This window comes from Gorilla gorilla, chromosome X, assembly GCF_029281585.2.
Source record: "Gorilla gorilla gorilla isolate KB3781 chromosome X, NHGRI_mGorGor1-v2.1_pri, whole genome shotgun sequence".
Lineage (NCBI taxonomy): Eukaryota > Metazoa > Chordata > Mammalia > Primates > Hominidae > Gorilla > Gorilla gorilla.
Genome location: NC_073247.2, coordinates 130,284,677 through 130,303,308, shown reverse-complemented (window position 1 = coordinate 130,303,308; position 18,632 = coordinate 130,284,677). Strand labels below are relative to the sequence as shown.

General features: G+C 38.8%; 1 protein-coding gene across 4 annotated transcripts in view; it reads right to left on the bottom strand.

Moving 5' to 3' along the window:
- Window positions 1–18,632, bottom strand: part of DOCK11 (dedicator of cytokinesis 11) — a 190,080-nt gene that overhangs the window by 105,421 nt on the left and 66,027 nt on the right. For all 4 annotated transcript variants that reach the window (XM_031006107.3, XM_063703173.1, XM_055376223.2 and 1 more), the window contains exons 8-14: window positions 14,206–14,383; window positions 13,735–13,814; window positions 12,220–12,303; window positions 7,957–8,097; window positions 6,402–6,614; window positions 1,711–1,833; window positions 177–259 (exon numbers count right to left, since the gene is read on the bottom strand). In XM_031006107.3, coding sequence (XP_030861967.2) covers window positions 177–259; window positions 1,711–1,833; window positions 6,402–6,614; window positions 7,957–8,097; window positions 12,220–12,303; window positions 13,735–13,814; window positions 14,206–14,383 — 902 coding nt within the window. The remainder of the gene's footprint in view (window positions 1–176; window positions 260–1,710; window positions 1,834–6,401; window positions 6,615–7,956; window positions 8,098–12,219; window positions 12,304–13,734; window positions 13,815–14,205; window positions 14,384–18,632) is intronic.

Below are 18,632 nucleotides of genomic sequence, written 5' to 3'. Positions count from 1 at the left end.
GGCAACAAGAGCGAAACTCCGTCTCAAAAACAACAAAAATAATAATTATTACATCCCAAGTGTCCCAAGATACAACTGGCCTGCCAGAAACACAGTGCTGAATGCTGGTAAGTATAACAGCCCTTAACTTCACATATGAACACGAGTGAGCGGGTCAGGATTATATTTGTACAAACCTGGCAGCCCAAGCGAAGGGCATTCTGTATTGTCCAAGGCGGCTACACACTTGTTTAGCTGTCCTGTGCACCTTCTGGGCCGTCTAAGGTCAGAAACAAGAAGATAGGCTTGTATTTGTTCAAACTGCCATGGACCCACCCAGAAAAATAATTTCCCCAACCTACCATTATAAAACATCAAAAATCTCAAAAAAATATATAGAAATAGCCACAAGCAGAATAACATGCATCAGCCAGCCATTTTTCAAGTCCAAAGTATTTCATAAAGGCTTTGGATTTTCTCATTAACAGAGCTTCTGTCATTTATAGCAGAAGACAGACGAAACAGATATAGGGCACACTTTGAACCAAAGACCTCTACTGGAAAAATGTTCAGTGGTTTTAACATGTACTTTACTTCACATAGCAGGCAAATGCTCATCATTCTTGGGAGAAGTTTTTTCTGGATACAGCTGCCCTTTCTACTCCCAAGACAAGGAGCAAGTCACCAGGAGTCAAGGCAATTAGTCTAAGTGTGGGCAGGAGCTGCTGTTTGCACAGGCACAGGGAGATGACAAGGAGATAAACTGCCTATAGAGTCTAAACAGACTCGAAATGCTGGCTGGATGCTTATCCCTAGGGATACAGAATGCTGGAGGCTTTTATCTATATTGTCGAGACATTTTTCCTCCACAAATTAGTCCCATCACATCAGCAACTTCCACTTAATAAACACTATTTGGGTATACAACAAAATGCCATGTACAACAGATTGATGTTTCATAAATACACAGTAGCTGGAGTGCTACTAATGAACTCAACCATGAACCTTTCCCTCCTGGGGTCTCAGTTTTTCCATTTATAAAAGGAGAGGATGAGATTAGAGCGATGATTTCCAAACATTTGAATTTCACAATTTCACAATTTTCTAGAAATCTGGATGACGATATAGGGTTGCCAACTTTTAATATTGCCACTTAAGGACATTCAACAATAATTTTTTAAATCCCTGCCATTTAATATGCCAACATTTCATGAAAGGAAGATACGCATAACCTTTAAAAAGTAGGAAGGGCAAAGATCTCAGAATAAAGGGCAGCCCTTTGAATTAAATACATTTAGCTTCATGAAATGTTCACTGTCTGTCTTTCTTTTCTCGTTTCATCACAGACAGGAGTAAATCTGGGTATGAACTGACATTTGGGAACTATAGGACTGGATCATCTTTAATCTCCCAGCTCTGAGATTCATTCTAGGGCTTCATGTAGGGCTGTAAGGAAAAGAACGGCTATTGTTAAGGATATGGTGTCAATTAGCAGATGTTGCCTAAAAGCTTTTGGTTCTTATTTTGACAATCAAGCAGAAATCAGATTATCACATTAACAGAACATCAATGACAATAGGAAAATATGCCATGTTCAAGTTTTAGCAAACATACACAGTATACAATGTTTTCAGAATATATAGCATGCTCAAAGCAATGGCATTTAAAGTATCAGTAAAAGGCAAATTCTACATTAAGGTGAAATGTTGATCAACAATCTTTATAAATTACCTTTACTGGATCAGAATTTTTGATATAGGGTTCTGCACAGTGTGTAATGTTTCCCTGTAGTACCTTTTCAATTCTGGCAACTAGAAAAATTTCAGGATGTGGATTCGTCACTGAGAAAATTCCCTGGGAAAAAAGTACTTCCGTTAGACTTTCTTATATAATCTTGTGCATATGGTTGTTTATGGTTAACAATTTTTAGTAAACAATGTTCATATTCAACAAAGGATCATGTCCAGGACCCTAGAAATAGATAGAATTTCCTTTCATAGAGTTTTCAAAGCTTCCAACGTTCCTTTCAAAATGGATTTTATATTTTGTCACCAACCTCACATCTGTTAGTCTCCATAGCGCAGGTGTCACCGTTGCTGCTTTGCCTCTTTGGTTTGGTTGTGTATGCGAAGTGAGTTCTTCGACCGAATTTAATACAATGTACACTGTTTGGCTTAATTGATGTGTGCTAAAATAGTGTACATTTCTCGAGTGGAACAAGATATACATTTTTAAATGCAGCTGCATGTAACTCAAGAGCAATTAATATTTAACTAATATTTATTTCCACTAAGAAGGAAAAAGAAACTTTACTGCTCTAATATAGAAAAACTAAATCATCCTCTAAAAGACATTCCTTTGTTGCAGTTCAAGAGCTCTGGTGCTTCCAATGCAAAGGTAGGAGACAGAGAATCCAAAACTCATTTTGTCCCCATACACTTTACTTAAATGTACTAATGTAGATGCAACCAAAATTACATTTTTCTTTGAATGCATGTGGAACAGGAACACCTCCTGTCCAGTTTGACTCCTTCCAAATATAATATCATCTACATAGCATGTTAGTTGGTTATGCCTGTTGTTTAAAGGGGCATCACTAGTGAATTCAAGTGGAAAAATCTATCACTGAGTCTCTACCAAAATTTCGTTTTTTCCTTGATATATTACCAACTTTGTTAATATAGTGATTTCCAGTTTCCAATGCATTTCAGACACATTATCTCATTTGTACCAGATAGAACCCTTGGAGGTAGACAGGGCAGAATAGAAAATTGAGTGTTAAGAGGTTAATAATTTCCCCCAAGTCAAACAGCTTATAAGGATCCTGCGTAATGGCTGATTCAGCTTTGAATTCCCAAGCAGCAAGCATGGAACAAAGTGGTTCAAATTTGCTTGAGAAAGTGAACAAAGTGGTTCAAAATTGCTTGTCAAATTTCTTGGGTTCTGGCTCCAACATTTATGGGTTTAAGCAAGTCACATTCTCTCTAAGTCTCAGGTTTCTCATCTGTGAAATAGCAGGATAGTAGTGATTTCATACACTTCTTGTATGGATTAAATGAAGTAATGCATATCAGGTACCTTGCTATTACCCAGGTGGCCCACCAAAGCATCCCAAGGTCACAGAACCTGGCTTCTGGTACTGCCGGGAACATGCTGTTTGAGCTGTGAGGCTGACCGGGTTGGCAGACTGCCCGGGCTGTCCCTGCAGAAGGTATGCTGAGCAGTGCGCCTTGAGTGCAGTGTTATGCTAACTGCCACATAACCATGCTAGATGGTTTTCATGCTTTATCTCATTCAGTCTTCATAAAAACCCTGAAATATAGGCACTACTATATACATATTCTATAGATTAAGAAGTGGAGGCTCAGAAAGGTTTGTGCAGTGAGTAAGTGGGTGAAGAAGATTGCAGTTCAGGCTTCCAGATTACACAGCCCATGCTATATTCTCTCTCAGCCCTGAGTCCCATACACCCAACATCTCATATGATGAGGTCAGATTAGAACAGTAATACTGCTGGGTGTGGTGGCTCGTGCCTGTAATCCCAGCACTTTGGGAGGCTGAGGCGGGAGGATTGCTTGAGCCCAGGAGTTTGAGAACAGTAATACTCATTATTGCTATAGCTAACATTTACTGAGCACCTATCGTTTCCCATTCCCAGTACTCTAAGCATTTCCTACTGATGCCAGCAATGAGGACTATAATTTTAAGATAGTTGATAATTGATAAAAGCTTGCTGTTTTCACTTGTTTGAGATCACTGTTAGTGCTACTACTCCTGGCTGCTACGTTGCACTGCGCTAACCCAGTGTGCCCATCACAGTGCTGAGTGTTTTCTTAGAACCACGCACCTTATTTGTGCCTCCCCACAGCCCTTGGACACAGGTACTGTCACCACCTCCACTTGCAGATAAGGATGCTGAGGCACAGAGATGTCCATTTTCTAACTGACCAGGGATTCCAATGATGGGGGACACTCATTGGGGTTGTTTTACCTTTTGTCCCATCAGCTTCTGGTCCTCTCCCTGTCCCCAGAATGCAAAAGGTGGCCAGATAGAACCCAGAAATCCCACGTGGGCTGGAGGTCTGGCCGTTTAGGACAAGGTCTATGGCCCAGTCCTTGTTTCCCACCAAGGGGCATGAATATGCCTCCCCACCCCAGGGCGACTCTTACCCACTTTGCTGGCCCCTCCCGCTAGAAAATGGGCCAGGTCCTCTACCCCAGCCACCAGCACTTACAAAGCTCCCAGGATGTGGCAGGGCATGTGCTAGGGTTATATATTTTAGCACTTAATTACATTTGTCTAATATTCTTGATCAAATTATTTCAAACAGACCTAAATTCAAATCCTACCGTCACCACTACTAGCTGTGTAATGGTGAGCAGCTTACTTAACCTCCCTGAGCTTCAGTTTCGTCATCTGTCAAACAGTAGTGATTATATCATTTCACAAACTAGTATGATTACATGAGACACTGATGGAATAATGTTGGCACACAGGAGATCTTTTTTAAATGTTGATTTTCTTCCTGTTCCAAATTACAAACTGGATGACATCTGAAATCATAATTTAAACTTCCTGCATTGAACATACAGCTGAGTGCTACACACTGAAGTAATACGGGAAATACACATTGGCTTAAAATGACTTATTTGATATTGTGCAGGAAATTTTAAACATAAAATTCAATAGCAGGTTCTCAAATATTTACAACACTTTACTTGCTCAATCCCTCTTTCAGAAGCATCCACCATCATTGTGGAATGTTCACAGAGGTGACAACTATAGTCTCAGTAACAAGCTAAGGGGCTATCAGGGGATAAGGGACATCTTGAGGACAAGCCACCAGAAATCCACAGCCCCAAAAAGACAGTGACAGTCCATGTAAAGCAGTCTTCCCCAATGTTTGATCATCTATATAAATCAGCATAATCTTTGACCCTAAAAATCCTAATGCTTGGAATTTATTCTAAGGAGATAATTCAACAAATGAGCTAAGATGTGTGCACAAGAGGTTCAATGCAGCATTATTTCTGATAGCAAATAATTAGAAATGTCTTAAGTAGCTAAATCAATGAAATGTCATGTTAGCCTTTAATATAAATATGACTGATCTATAGATATTGGTATAGGATGATAAATATGATATTAAAAGAATACAGTAGGTATAAAACAACATGAATATAATTTTTATAAGCGTACATATAATGTGTATATATTTCTATATACACAACAGAGATGTCTGAAAAGATGTTTACCAAAATGTTAATAGGTATTGTCTTTTGGGTGGAGACTTTTACTTTCTTTTTTATACTTCTTATATTATTTGAATTTTCTACATAAGAATGTACTTATTATAATCAGGAAAAAAAGAATAGTATTTTTATTTAGAAAAAAATCAATCTCCTTACAACATGAACAGCTTTGTTCATATGCCTCTTTCTACTTTTAATTCTATGCCGTGCTCTCATTTCCTTTTAGCTGCAAAAGTCTAGCGAGCAAATGATCAATCCACTCGGCTAACTTCTTATGGCCTCTAGTCTGGTCAGAGGTCAGAACTCCAAGGAACAGTTAAGCTCTTTCTGAAAGGGATTCTTTGCTCCAGATAGAATAGAAGAGTGTAGCATTACAGTTATGACACAAGCAGTTCCCGCCCATTGCTTTTCAAGTAAAACTCCTTGTATAAAGAACCCATATGCTCCATTCAAATGACCTACTCATAATGGACATGAAAATCAGGGGTGGGAGAGTTAATGTAGGGTCAATTTTTCTTAAAAACCAAAACTTTCAAGCACTTATTGCCTTGCTTAGAAGTATATGTATGAGTGTGGGTGCAGGTGTGTTTATGGGTGTCTGTATCAGCTTTCTTTTTGAGACGGAGTCTTGCTCTGTTGCCCAGGCTGGAGTGCAGTGTAGCGTGATCTCGGCTCACTGCAACCTCCACCTCCTGGGTTCAAGTGATTCTCCGGCCTCAGTGTCCCGAGTAGCTAGGATTACAGGCGCACATCACCACGCCTGGCTAATTTTTTTGGTACCTTTAGTAGAGATGGGGTTTCACCATGTTGGCCAGGCTGGTCTCGAACTCTTGACCTCAAGTGATCTGCCCGCCTCAGCCTCCCATAGTGCTGGGATTACAGGCGTGAGTCACCACGCCTGGCCTGGTTCAGCTTTCTATCTCACAAAATAATTCCCTTGTGTCTCACATCATGGTCCCATTAAAAATGTTCCTGTGATAACATGTTACTAGCATGTTCATTGGTTTCCATTTTTGCCCTCAAACTTCAGTAACCAGAAAAATCTCTATCGACAGACCTTACAAGAGAGAGAATGCCATGAAAACATTGGCCTGAAACCATGAAATAATACAAGAATATTTCTGTTTCTTATTCTGAACACGCTGCTAAGACTAAAGGTCATTCGTTACCTGTTGTATGTAGCGTAACTGAGATTCGGCAATTCCATGAACATAAGATTCGGGTGAAGAGCCCTTTGGGCTACCGTCACTGGCCAGTTGGGTTGAAGAGCCCCACAGCATTTCACGGACAGATGGGGGATTCAGGTCTACATGAAAGTCTGCTGAAATCTTACAATTGTTCTTTACATCAAATAAGGCAAGATTGATAAAAAAGGGCTCAACCTGGGAATGAAAACAGTTACATTTTAAAACTGAGACTTTAGTGGGGGCATGGTGGGGAGGGGCACAAGCGCAAAATAAGTTTTGTATTCCTCCAGTTTCTGTGATTACAATTCCTTTCTGAGTTCAACACTTAGCTAAAATTATATTATGGCTTATCTGCACAGAAGAAAGGGCATTCTAAAACAACAGACTTCATCAAATTTTAACTTCCGTCAGGTGTAGATAATTTCACAAGTTATAAAGTTTACCAAAAAAATGGAAATCAAAAGCTACATTTAAATAACACAAATTGTTCTATGAATAAAATTTTATTCTCTACACGTTTACTGAAACTACCTAAAAAATAATGCCAATATTACAGTATAGAAATAAATCTTCTCTTCTGTTATGTTCCAACTTACTTGACTATACATTTCATAAGCGCTAATAACAGTCAACATCAAAGTACTTGACAAAAGCTTTGCCCTATCAGCAATTTTGGAAGACATGATTCCTCTCTACAGATGGCATTTGAAAGATGGTCACAAAGAGAAATTTCATGCCAGATGGCATAAAGATTAACCCTTTACACACAGAAAAGTCTGTTGTACTTTTAAGCTATTTTGTAAGAGAATCCCTCATCACTGTTTTATTTTTAATAGACAAAACTAGAACCAAAAAATAAAGATGAACACAAAAAAGTCTCTCTGAAGATTTTACACTTACAGTTTCAAGGATTTGTAAGCAACTCAAATGATCCATGACAGCTGTCACTTAGAATTTTCTCTGTAGACCAAAATGAATCTAATGCTATAGAATAGTGACCGAGCCTAGCAGACTGCACAGCATCTGTATCCCAGCATGGCTATGGTGATCCTTACTCATTGCTACGAACCAATTTCATAGAAGAAAACATATTATCTAGTAGAATTTACGCATTTGAGGATTTTGCAAGTTTGGGAGACATGCTTCTCTTGAACATCAAGAGCCTACTCTATCTGCTATTCTGAGTAGGTAAGATTTTCATGAATCCTCACAATGAGAACATAGTCATATTTTGGCAAAAGAAAGAGATGTATAAAATTCTTCCATGTCAAATTTATCATAATATGTGGCACTGGAATTTTCACACAGTCAATTATTAATAGTTCTCAGTCATACAATGATGTTTCTTCATTTTTTTATTGTAATAAGATTTCTTTTTTATATATATAAAACTTTCATTTTAGGTTCAGGGGTACATGTGCAGGTTTGTTATATAGGTAAATTGCATGTCACGGAGGTTTGGTGTACAAATTATTTTGAGAAAGACATTTCTTTAATGCACTGATGCAAGGGGGGTAGAAGGCAAACTCATACATACATTTGTGGGTGGTCCTTTTGCATTGTCTCCAATTTGGCCCAAGATATTGAAAGTTAAATCATGGCAATTCACCAGGAAACGTTTATTGCATTTTTCTTCAAATGGCTTTATATCAGGTTCAATTCCTGAAAAGTCCAACCTCTATAAAAGAGATAGTATGAATCATTTTCAAAAAAAGACAGGATTCATATTAATATAGATTTACATCAATATACAAAAAATGGCAAAAATCCAACAGTTCTCTGTCCATTCTTCATTTGAACCCTTTTTATGGTTTCATCTAACAAGCTTTTATAGACTTTTTACACTAAGGTTAAACAGTGATGGAGAAATCCTAGAGGGAGATGATGAAACTCGGATCTAAGGGCAATGGAAAAGTCACAAGTCTGTACTATGGCCTACAAAGCCCTACATGGCATGATTCCCTGTCTCTTCTCACTGCTCTGACCTCATCTCCTACCACAATTGCCCTCTTCCCTCTTGCAGCCACACTGGCCTCCTTGGTTATTTTGCCAGCACACCAAGGACACTCCCATGCCGGGGCTTTTGCACTTGCTACTGTGTCAGGAACCCTCTTCCCTCAGATAGCTGTATGGCTTGCTCCCTCATTTCCAAGTCTCTGATCAGTCGACACTTCTGCAGGGAGACCTTTCCTAACTCCCTATAGAAAACTGCACACTCCCTGACAGTCTATACTCCCTTTCTCTCATTTATCTTTCTAATATTACTTTTTATACGTGTTTATTCTTTGTCTTCCCCACACAATATATGTTCCAGGACAGTCGAAATTTGGTTTCGTTTTTGAGCTGTGCAGGATGCAAAATTGACAGGAATGGGTATGGGAAGCATCAAAACTAATATGTAGACCGAGGAGGGAATTTCGCTTGAGGCCAGGAGTTCGAGACCAGCCTAGGCAAGACAGTGAGACCCTTGTCTCTATAAAAAATAAAAACTAGCCAGGCATGGTGGTGCAGGTCTGTAATCCTGGTTATTCGGGAGGCTGAGGTGGGAGGATGGCTTGAGCCCAAGAGTTCAAGACTGCAGTGAGCTATGATGGTGCCACTGCACTCCGACCTGGGTGACAGAGTGAGATCCTGTCTCAGAAAAAAAAAGATTAACACAGTGGTCTCTAATTTGGGAGATTCAATAGATAATGATGTTATGAACTTAGTCATGAAATACAAATGAATGGCAGATTTTGGGGTACAGTGAGTAGAAATGGTGAGTTCAGTATGGGATGTGTTGTGTTTGTGGTGAGGGTAGTAGGTAGTTGGAAAAATGGGAGAGGCCTGACTTAGAGATCTGGACGTGGGAGTCAGCAGCATTTAGGTTGAGAGGCACAAAAGGCTGGAACCCCATGGACTACCTACGTTTAACTTATGAACAGAGTAAGAGGCATCCGCTTAGGAAACTGAGCAACACTGAGCTCAGCTAACAGAGCTGGGCAATGGACCTGGGCTGCCACAGAAATCGATTTTTAAAAATTATTGGTATTTTGAAATAAAAACAAGTTTAAGAAGAAGATATTGGGTGTGAAGGAATTCCTTTCAGTAGGGGAGGAATCTGTCTCTCAAAGAAAAAGATTGCTCAGGCAATCTAAGTTCATCTGTTCATGCTGAATGTCTGAACAGACTTATATTCTATTCACAAAGGGGAAGAAAAGTGTGGATTGTGGGGACAATTTACTATACTTTCATTAAGGCCATAGACATTGTAGGCAGAAAATGATTGGGTGGATCTGAGCAGAATAACACTGTCAGTATGGAAAACTCAAGACAAGAAACACAAAATTTTTTCTCAATTACCTAAGTAATTCAAGCCAAAACAGGTATTATGCCTGAAGAATACTGGATAATTATAGCTGTTCTAACCTACCCAGTATGACTGACTGAAACCTCCTTAAAAGGGCCCAATGTGTAAGATTTGTGCCTGAAAGCTTGACTTCTTCACCTTTGAATCTATTTATCTACAAAAGGAATGCGAATGTGTGGGACTAGACAGCTCCCTCTTGAACACATATCTATCTGTGGAGGCAAGTCATTGCCATGGAGATCAATTTTAATTTCCACCCATTTATCTGCTCTCCTTTCTGTGTTACTCAGACAGTAGAATGGAAAGAGAAACTGGACCAAACCACTCCAGCCTTCAAATCCTTTCCCTTCTAAGGCCTGTGAGTACAAATGTTGGGACACATGGCCTTCTTCAGCTCTAAGTTTGAGCCATCCCCTTTAATCAGCCAGTGTTTCTTTATTCTCTAAGGTCATGTCTCTAAACAATGAACTATGGCCAAAAGAAAAGGTAAAATTATGGGATGGCACCTCACCTAGAAAAGGTACTCGACAGATACAACATGGGTTTCTCCGAGGCAGCACTGCCTTCCATAACCAACATTACATTCAATTTCTTCTCCTTAAAGCTTCATCACAACTGTGAATTTCTCTCTTACCATAGCTCACTGATAAACAACTCAGACATAAAACCAGTTCAGTTTTATTACCACAAAAACGCTACACCACAAATTTGTAAAGATACTGGATTTAGTTTCAACCACAGTCAATTGGCTCCTTTGTATGCAATGAAACAGCCTGACATGTCCAACTAGAGCCCAATCATGGGTGGGAGGATCAAAGACTCAGACATGCTTGGAACAAGTAAATTTCTGAATGAATATCTTAGAACAAACATCCCTAAGGCCCATTATACTGCTACTTTTTTACAAAAAAAAAAAAAATCACATAACTTGCACTAAAGCAATATTTAACTCCGTGGGGGGAGAAAGGGAAATGAAATTATTTTTTAAAATTTATTTTCTCCAAATAATTCCATTTTCTTGTGTGATACTTTCATTAAGGAAAATGTTTGCATTACTTATAGCCCATATACTTTTTCTATTTTAAACTAAATTTTTAATTAGAAAACCATATGAAGCAAAAAGAAAAAACAACAATGGCTGGTCCAAAGGTAGTGAGTTATCTCAATTGATTGTTCAGTCAATTACATATTGAACTTTTTGTTCTACTCTTTCTCCCCTTGTCACTACTGTACTTGACTACACTTAAAAAAAGAAAAAGAGGCCGTGCACAGTGGCTCACGCCTGCAATCCCAGCACTTTGAGAGGCCAAGGCGGGTGGATCATCTAAGGTCGGGAGTTCGAGACCAGCCTGACCAATGTGGAGAAACCCCATCTCTACTAAAAATACAAAATTAGCTGGGCGTGGTGGTGCATGCCTGTAATCCCAGCTACTCGGGAGGCTGAGGCAGGAGAACTGCTTGAGGAGGCAGAGGTTGCAGTGAGCCGAGATCGTGCCATTGCACTCCAGCCTGGGCAACAAGAGCGAAACTCCATCTCAAAAAAAAAAAAAAAAAAAAAAAGGAAAGAAAGAAAGAAAGAAGAGAGAGAGAGAAAGAAAGAAAGAAGAAAAAACGACAACAACAAAATCAGACTTCCCCAAATTATTTCATATTTTCGTGGAAGAAAAAACTGTAATGCACATTTTCCGATTTCAAACAAAATCAAAAATTTTCATTCGAAATCTCATGTAGAAAAAGGGAAAAGAAAGCCAAAAAATTTCGTCTTCCTCAATTTCATTTTCTCAAAAAGTATTTTCCATTAGGAAAAATATTTGTAATACTTAAATACTGTAGACCTTTCCCACTTAAACAAATTAAAAACTTAATTAGAAAATGTCATAGACTTAAATATTAACTGCATATATCTTATTACAAAACACATCTAACTCTCATGAAAGAGGTTAAAATACACATCCGCATATAAACCTGCACCTTCCTGCACCACCCTCCATTTAAATTGTGATTAAGCCAGACATGACAATTATCCTAGTTCTACAGGCCTACATCAAATGTGAAAAATAAATGTCTCATATGACTCATATGTTCTTTATACTGGAGATATTTTCTGCCACTAGATCACAATTGTATTTCATGGGCTAAAAGAACACTGTAACCATCTTTAACGGTGCTTTAATTTATCTATTTTGAGGAGCAAAAGGAAGTGAAAAGAATACAAGAAACTGAGAAATATATATATATATATAATTCAGCCCCAAATTATCTGCATATGTGACAGTCCCCTTGAGTGAAGAGTTATTTGTTAAGTTACCTCTTCAAAGCAAACAAGACAAATATAAAACAATCTATATTCCCCACTGGTGCAAGAAAAACAGTGATTTCAACATTTCATAGATGTTGTTTATCTGAATAAGCAATAATTCTAGGACTATTAAAGAAATGTATCATTAATACCTGAACTTCTGAATCAAAAGAAAAGAGATTCTGTCTTCCATCTCCTCTACTGAGTTTGTTTAGTTGTTCAGTTTCTCTTCCATACTAAAATTTTAAAAAATAAGTATGTTACTTCATTTCCTTCAAAACAGTGTTAAATACTATTTAAATGTATAGTTTATGTGAAACTATCAATCTGTCACAGCTTCAAAAATATACCATTCATCCTGTAGTCAGTACAAAACAGGAATGCAAGAGACTCTGGATGCAAAGGAGAAATAAACAAAAGAGAAATTACCATAGTTTTCATAGCCATTATGTTAGCTATAGAATATTATATGTAATTCTGATTCCATCACTTTGGGAAATACCTAATGGAGCTGCACAATCCAGGATGACAAAGATTGAGAGGGAATGCAACTAAAATCTATAAAATCATTTTATAAAATCCTAGATAAGGCCAGGCACAGTGGTTCATGCTGGTAATCCCAGCACTTTGGGAGGCCGAAGTGGGTGGATCACTCGAGGCCAGGAGTTCAAGACCAGCCTGGCCAACAAGGTGAAACCCTGTCTCTACTAAAAATACAAAGATTAGCTGGGCGTGGTGGTGGGCGCCTGTAATCCTAGTTACTCAGGAGGCTGAGGCAGGAGAATCACTTGAACCTCGGCAACGGAGGTTGCAGTGAGGTGAGATCGTGCTACTGCACTCCAGCCTGGGCGATAGAGTGAGACTCTGTCTCAAAAAAAAAAAAAAAAAAAATCCTAGATTAGAGGATCATGACTGTGTCCCTAAATTTTGAAAAATAGCTTTGAAGTTTATGAGGGGTAAATTTAAAATAGAAAAAAAAAAGCTTCCAAATTTGTGTAACTAATTTGTCCAGGAAGATGAATAAAGTAAAAATATAAATAGATTTGGCAATGATTTAAATGAATAAACGGGTCACAACCTTCTAATCTACTATAATATAGAGTCTACAGAATACAGTATCGTGGTAAGATACTCAGGACAATCATCTCTACAATTTCAAAACTTGTTCATTTCAAACTTCAAACAGCAGAGTAAATAACAAAAATGATGCATGTTCACCAAAATCTTTATCAGATTAAATCATTCATATACACATATATTTACATATAGAGAATACGATTTTCATGTGAGATTAACATATGTTGGTCATAGATTAAATATCATGTGCATGAGCTGCATCATTATCCTTTTGGAAGAAGAATATTTTATGAATGATATACAGTAATTAAATTAAATAAGAACTAGCAGATAAAATTAATGAAGTCACAAAAGCCTGGAAGTATTTCTTGGTGTCTGGAAAAAAATAAGATTTTTCCAAACTGTCAGTTGGTACTTACAAGTTAGTCTTCAGGAGTGCAACTTTTCTTTTACAATCTCTACCTGTTTCACCAATTTGCTGTGGTTTTTAACGTGGAAATGACATTGCCAAATGGAATCCAGCATTACAACTTTAATAGCTAATCCTGCATTATCTCAGTTGAAGGCAAGTTGCCATATGAAAGATGTACCTTCATCAGTTCCGGATGCATGCTCCTTTCCAAACTTGCCATGATGTTCTCGGCTTTTCCTTGGCTGCTAGTTTCATCATCTGCAAATTCATTAAAAGCAGATGTTCTAAACCATACAGACCATTACTAATAACCTAAGAGGAGTATCCTAACCATCTCTCCCACCCATCCTCTCCTACAAGATTTATTGCAAAGAATTTCTATTATGAAAGCATAGGGAAAACTTTAATGGACTTTTGAAAACCTGCCATGAATTTTCTATCTGTTTTAGTCTGGTTATATTTCATGTGTCAGAGCCCATGCAGCATCAATTGTTTAAAAAAAGCCTATCAACCTCCACAGTCACTTATTAATGAAGAAGCAGGTCAACTTTTAAGATTAAGAGTTCTCTATTCACCCTGCACAGAGGACATTTCCACGGATTAAAGACAAGGGCTTTACTTCAATAATAAATCACTTTAAAATTCTGACCTTGTGCTGTTTCTACCGTCTCCTTTTTTTCTTGAACTAAACTGTCGGTGTTGATCTGAATAATCTTTTTCAAAGTTATCAACCATTCCTCCATTTCCTGCTCAGTTTCAGCAGCCAGATAATGGCTATATTTATCTAACATCTTGAGTTCAAAAGCGTGACGGCGCATTTTGGGGCACTAGAGGGGAGAAAAAGTATGTGTTCAGTTAGTTTAGTTGTCCTTTTACTATTAGATTTCATTAGTTTATATTTATTTTTATCTCAGCTTAGTGCATATGTGCGTCAAGACTTTCATGAAATAACTGCTTCTTTCAGTAAGAAACAGACACTCTAAGACAACAAATGACCATGTTAAATATATTTTTTGTTCCCCTCCCTCAGGACTGAGCACAGTAGTATGAATATGTATAAAGTTGGGAGAAAACAATACTTGTTAAGTATTATCATTTAAGGCCTTTTGGCATCCTTCACATTTAGAAAATCAAAGTACCACCATAAAAGTAAGCAAACATTTTACAATTTCCACTCCGTTCAAACTTTTCCTTGAATATTTAAGGATTTTCAAAGTCAGCACTTTAAAAAATTTAAATATGACCTGAAACAAATCTGATAAATTTATATCTCACCATAAAAGGCACTATAGATCCTAACTCATTTTACCACGCATAGTATCAACTGTATCACAATAGTATAAAAGAAGACCACAGTGTTTGGCAGCACAATAGGGTGACCATAGTGAACAATAATTTATTGTATATTTCAACATAACTAGAAGAGTGGATTTGGAATGCTCCTAACACAATCAAATGATACACACTTGAGGTGACGGATAACCCAATTACTCTGATTCGATCATTTGCACATTGTATACTTGTATCAAACTATCATATGTACCCCCAAAATATGTAGAAATATTCCATATCCATAGCAACGAAAAAGTAAAGATGGGGGCAGTGGCTCACACCTGTAGTCCTAGCACTTTGGGAGACAGAGGTGGGCGGATTGCTTAAGTTCAGGAGTTTGAGACCAGCCTGAGCAAAGCGGTGAAACCTCATCTCTACAAAAAAAAATACAAAAAAATTAGCCAGGCGTGATGGCGCATGGCTGTAGTCCCAGCTACTCGGAGGGCTGAGGTGGGAGGATCACCTAAGCCTTGGAGTTCAAGGGTGCAGTGAGCCAAGATGGTACTACTACACTCCAGCCGGGGCGACACAGTGAGATCCTGCCTCAAAAAAAAAATTAAAAATTAAAAAGAGAAGACCAAGCATGGTGGTTTATGCATGTAATCCCAGCACTTTGGAGGCTAAGGTGGATTGCCTGCAGCAAGGAGTTCAAGGCTGCAAGGCTGCAGTGAGATATGATCATGCCACTGCACTCCAGACAGAGCAAGACTCCAAAGAAGGAAAGAAAGAAAGAAAGAAGGAGGGAAGGAAGGAAGGAAGGGAAAGAAGGAAAGAAGGAAAGAGAGAAGGAGAGAGAGAAAGAGAGAGAGAAAGAAACAAAGAGAAAGAAAGAAAGAAAGCTAGCAAGCAAGCAAAGCAGAAGAATAAGAATGGCTTGGTAAAAAAGAAAGAAAAAATAAGACCATGCAACCATAGTTGGTTCACATTAAATTGTGACTCTCCGTAAAATACATGGAAGTAACCTGTGCTGAATACCACCACACAAGGAAAATAAGTCTCCTCCTTTTCTCAAGCTTGCTGATACATTCTTTTACTTTACCACCTTCTCTGTCATGAAAAAAGAAATGACATACTACCCTTTTCAAATCCCTCAGCATTAATTTCAAGAAATGCTCATGAATCAATAATTTTCCACTGCATGGTCATTATTCAAGAAGGAACCAAGAAAGTTCCTCCTTCTAATCTTTGAAGTCTAGGAAAGGATGAAATTAAACTGCTGTATCAAGTCATAAAGATTTATACATTTGAAAATATTTGGGAGGCGGTATCATAAATAGATGAGGTGCCTGAGCATGGCGGCTCACGCCTGTAATCCCAGCACTTTGGGGGGCTGAGGTGAGCGGATCACTTGAGGTCAGGAATTTGAGACCAGCCTGGCCAACATGCAGAAACCCCATCTCTGATAGAGACAGGGGACAGCCAAGGATCCCCGGCGAAACCTTCAATCTGTGAGGTGGGAAACCTGCTAGCAGGACTCCCTCTCACTTTGGTGAGAGTTATTTTTCCTTTTCACCCAGTAAATTCCACTTCTCACCCTTCTATGTGTCCACAAGCCTAATCTTTCCTGGTTATGTGACAAGAACTGGTTTTAACTGAACTAAGGAGAAAGTTATACAACATCTCTACTAAAAATACAAAAATTAGCCAGGCATGGTGGCGGGTGGCTCTAATCCCAGCTACTCTAGGCAGGAGAATCGCCTGAACCCAGAAGGTGGAGGTTGCAGCAAGCTGAGATTGCGCCACTGCACTCCAGCCTGGGCAACATAGTGAGACTCTGTCTCAAAAAAAAAAAGAAAAGAAAAAAGTTTTTTAAATGATAATAAAAATAAAAAGATGAGGGAAGCACTACAATGAAAGGTCAATCCGGAAATTGTGTGTGCCTCGTTCTTCCAGTAAGAAAGCTCTTCTTTATATATATGAATATATATGAATTCATATATATGAATATATAATCATATATATGAATACATAATATATAATCATACATATAAGCACATTTTATTCACATAGAGCTTTGTACTTTTTAAAAAGTGTTTTCTCATTTGTTAGAATTTTTTAATTTATCTTTTTAGAGATGAGATCTCACTGTGCTGCCCAGGCTGGAGTGCACTGGCTAATTCCACAGGCGTGATCATATCTCACTGCAGCGTCAAACTCCTGGGCCCAAGCAATGCTCCTGCCACAGGCTCCTGAGTAGCTGGCACTACAGGCACACAACATCATGCCCTAAAGGTATTTTCTCATTTGATCCTCACAACAATCTTGTTTGATAGAGTATACAGATATTACTAATCCCATTTCACAGTTCTGAAAATGAAGATTTAGGTAAATTGAGGGTGCTGAACCAACATCACTTTCCTCCTAATCAGCCCATTGTTCTTCTAGTCCACCACACCACCCTGGCTCTGTAATAATGACTTCCGTTCCATAGTCAATTGACTTCCCATTCAGATCATCTCTCAGCCCTCTACTTCCCACCCTGTTTCTGTCTGTGTCCCCTCAGTAATTCATATCAACAAACATTCATTAAGTCCCTACTGTGTGCAGAACCCTGGTAATTATAGAAGAAACAGAAATGAGTAAGAGATGGTCCCTGTAATCCCAAAAGGAATGTGTAGAATAAACCAAAATTAGAATGTGACTTAGTTGTATGACAGAAGGAAAAGCAAAATGGTTAGCACAGGAGAGGTGGAGCTTAACTCTACTTGGTAGTCACGAGGGTGAGGAAGGAAACACAAAACTTTTCACGGCAGAAGTAGCCTTTAAGCTGAGTCATAAAATATAAGGTTCAAACGGGAATAGGAGGAGAAATTATATATAGCAAGAAGAGGAAAAAAATGTAAGGCAAGCCATACATGTGTGAAACGCCTTAGAATGCTTAGCCTGGTGTGACCAGAGCACAGAATACACAAGGGGGTTCAGGAGGGATGAGGCTAGAAAGCACAGTGAGGCCAAATCACTATGGGCCTTCAATGTCAGGGCAAAAGCTTTAGAGTTCACTCTGTAAGACAATAAATCAAGAGCCAAAAGATTTGGAGAAGGCAAATGATTGACCCAAACTATATCTTAGGAAGTTGAACTGGAGCAAGACAAGAAATCAGGAGGCATAAAAGCACAACTTTGGGCCAGCGATGATAAAAGGGAGAACCGGAGAAAGGGCAATGAAAGTAGGAGGTAAGAGGTTAAGAGGCACTTTAGAGCCAGACTCAAAGAGACTTGATAAACATTTAAATATTGGCACTGAGCAAGAACAGGGCACTGAAGAGGATTCTGAGCTTTCTAGTGTAGATGTTTCGGAGGACGGAGATGCCATCAATCAATATAGAAAAATGCCGAGGTTCATTTTCTTTCCTTTTTTTTTTTTGTGATGGAGTCTCACTCCATCACCCAGGCTGCAGTGTAGTGGCACCATCTTGGCTCACTGCAACCTCTGACTCCCGGGTTCAAGCAATTCTCCTGCCTCAGCCTCCTGTGTAGCTGGGATTACAGGTGCGTGCCACCACACCTGGCTAATTTTTGTATTTTTAGTAGAGACGGGGTTTCGCCATGTTGCCTAGGCTAGTCTCGAACTCCTGACCTCAAGTGACCTGCCCACCTCAGCCTTACAAAGCGCATGGATTATACACATGAGCCACCGCACCAGTCACTTTTCCTTTTCTTTTTTGTAGACAGGGTCTTGCTCTGTCACCCAGGCTGGAGTGCAGTGGTGCAATCATGGCTCACTGCAGCTTCAACCTCCTAGAC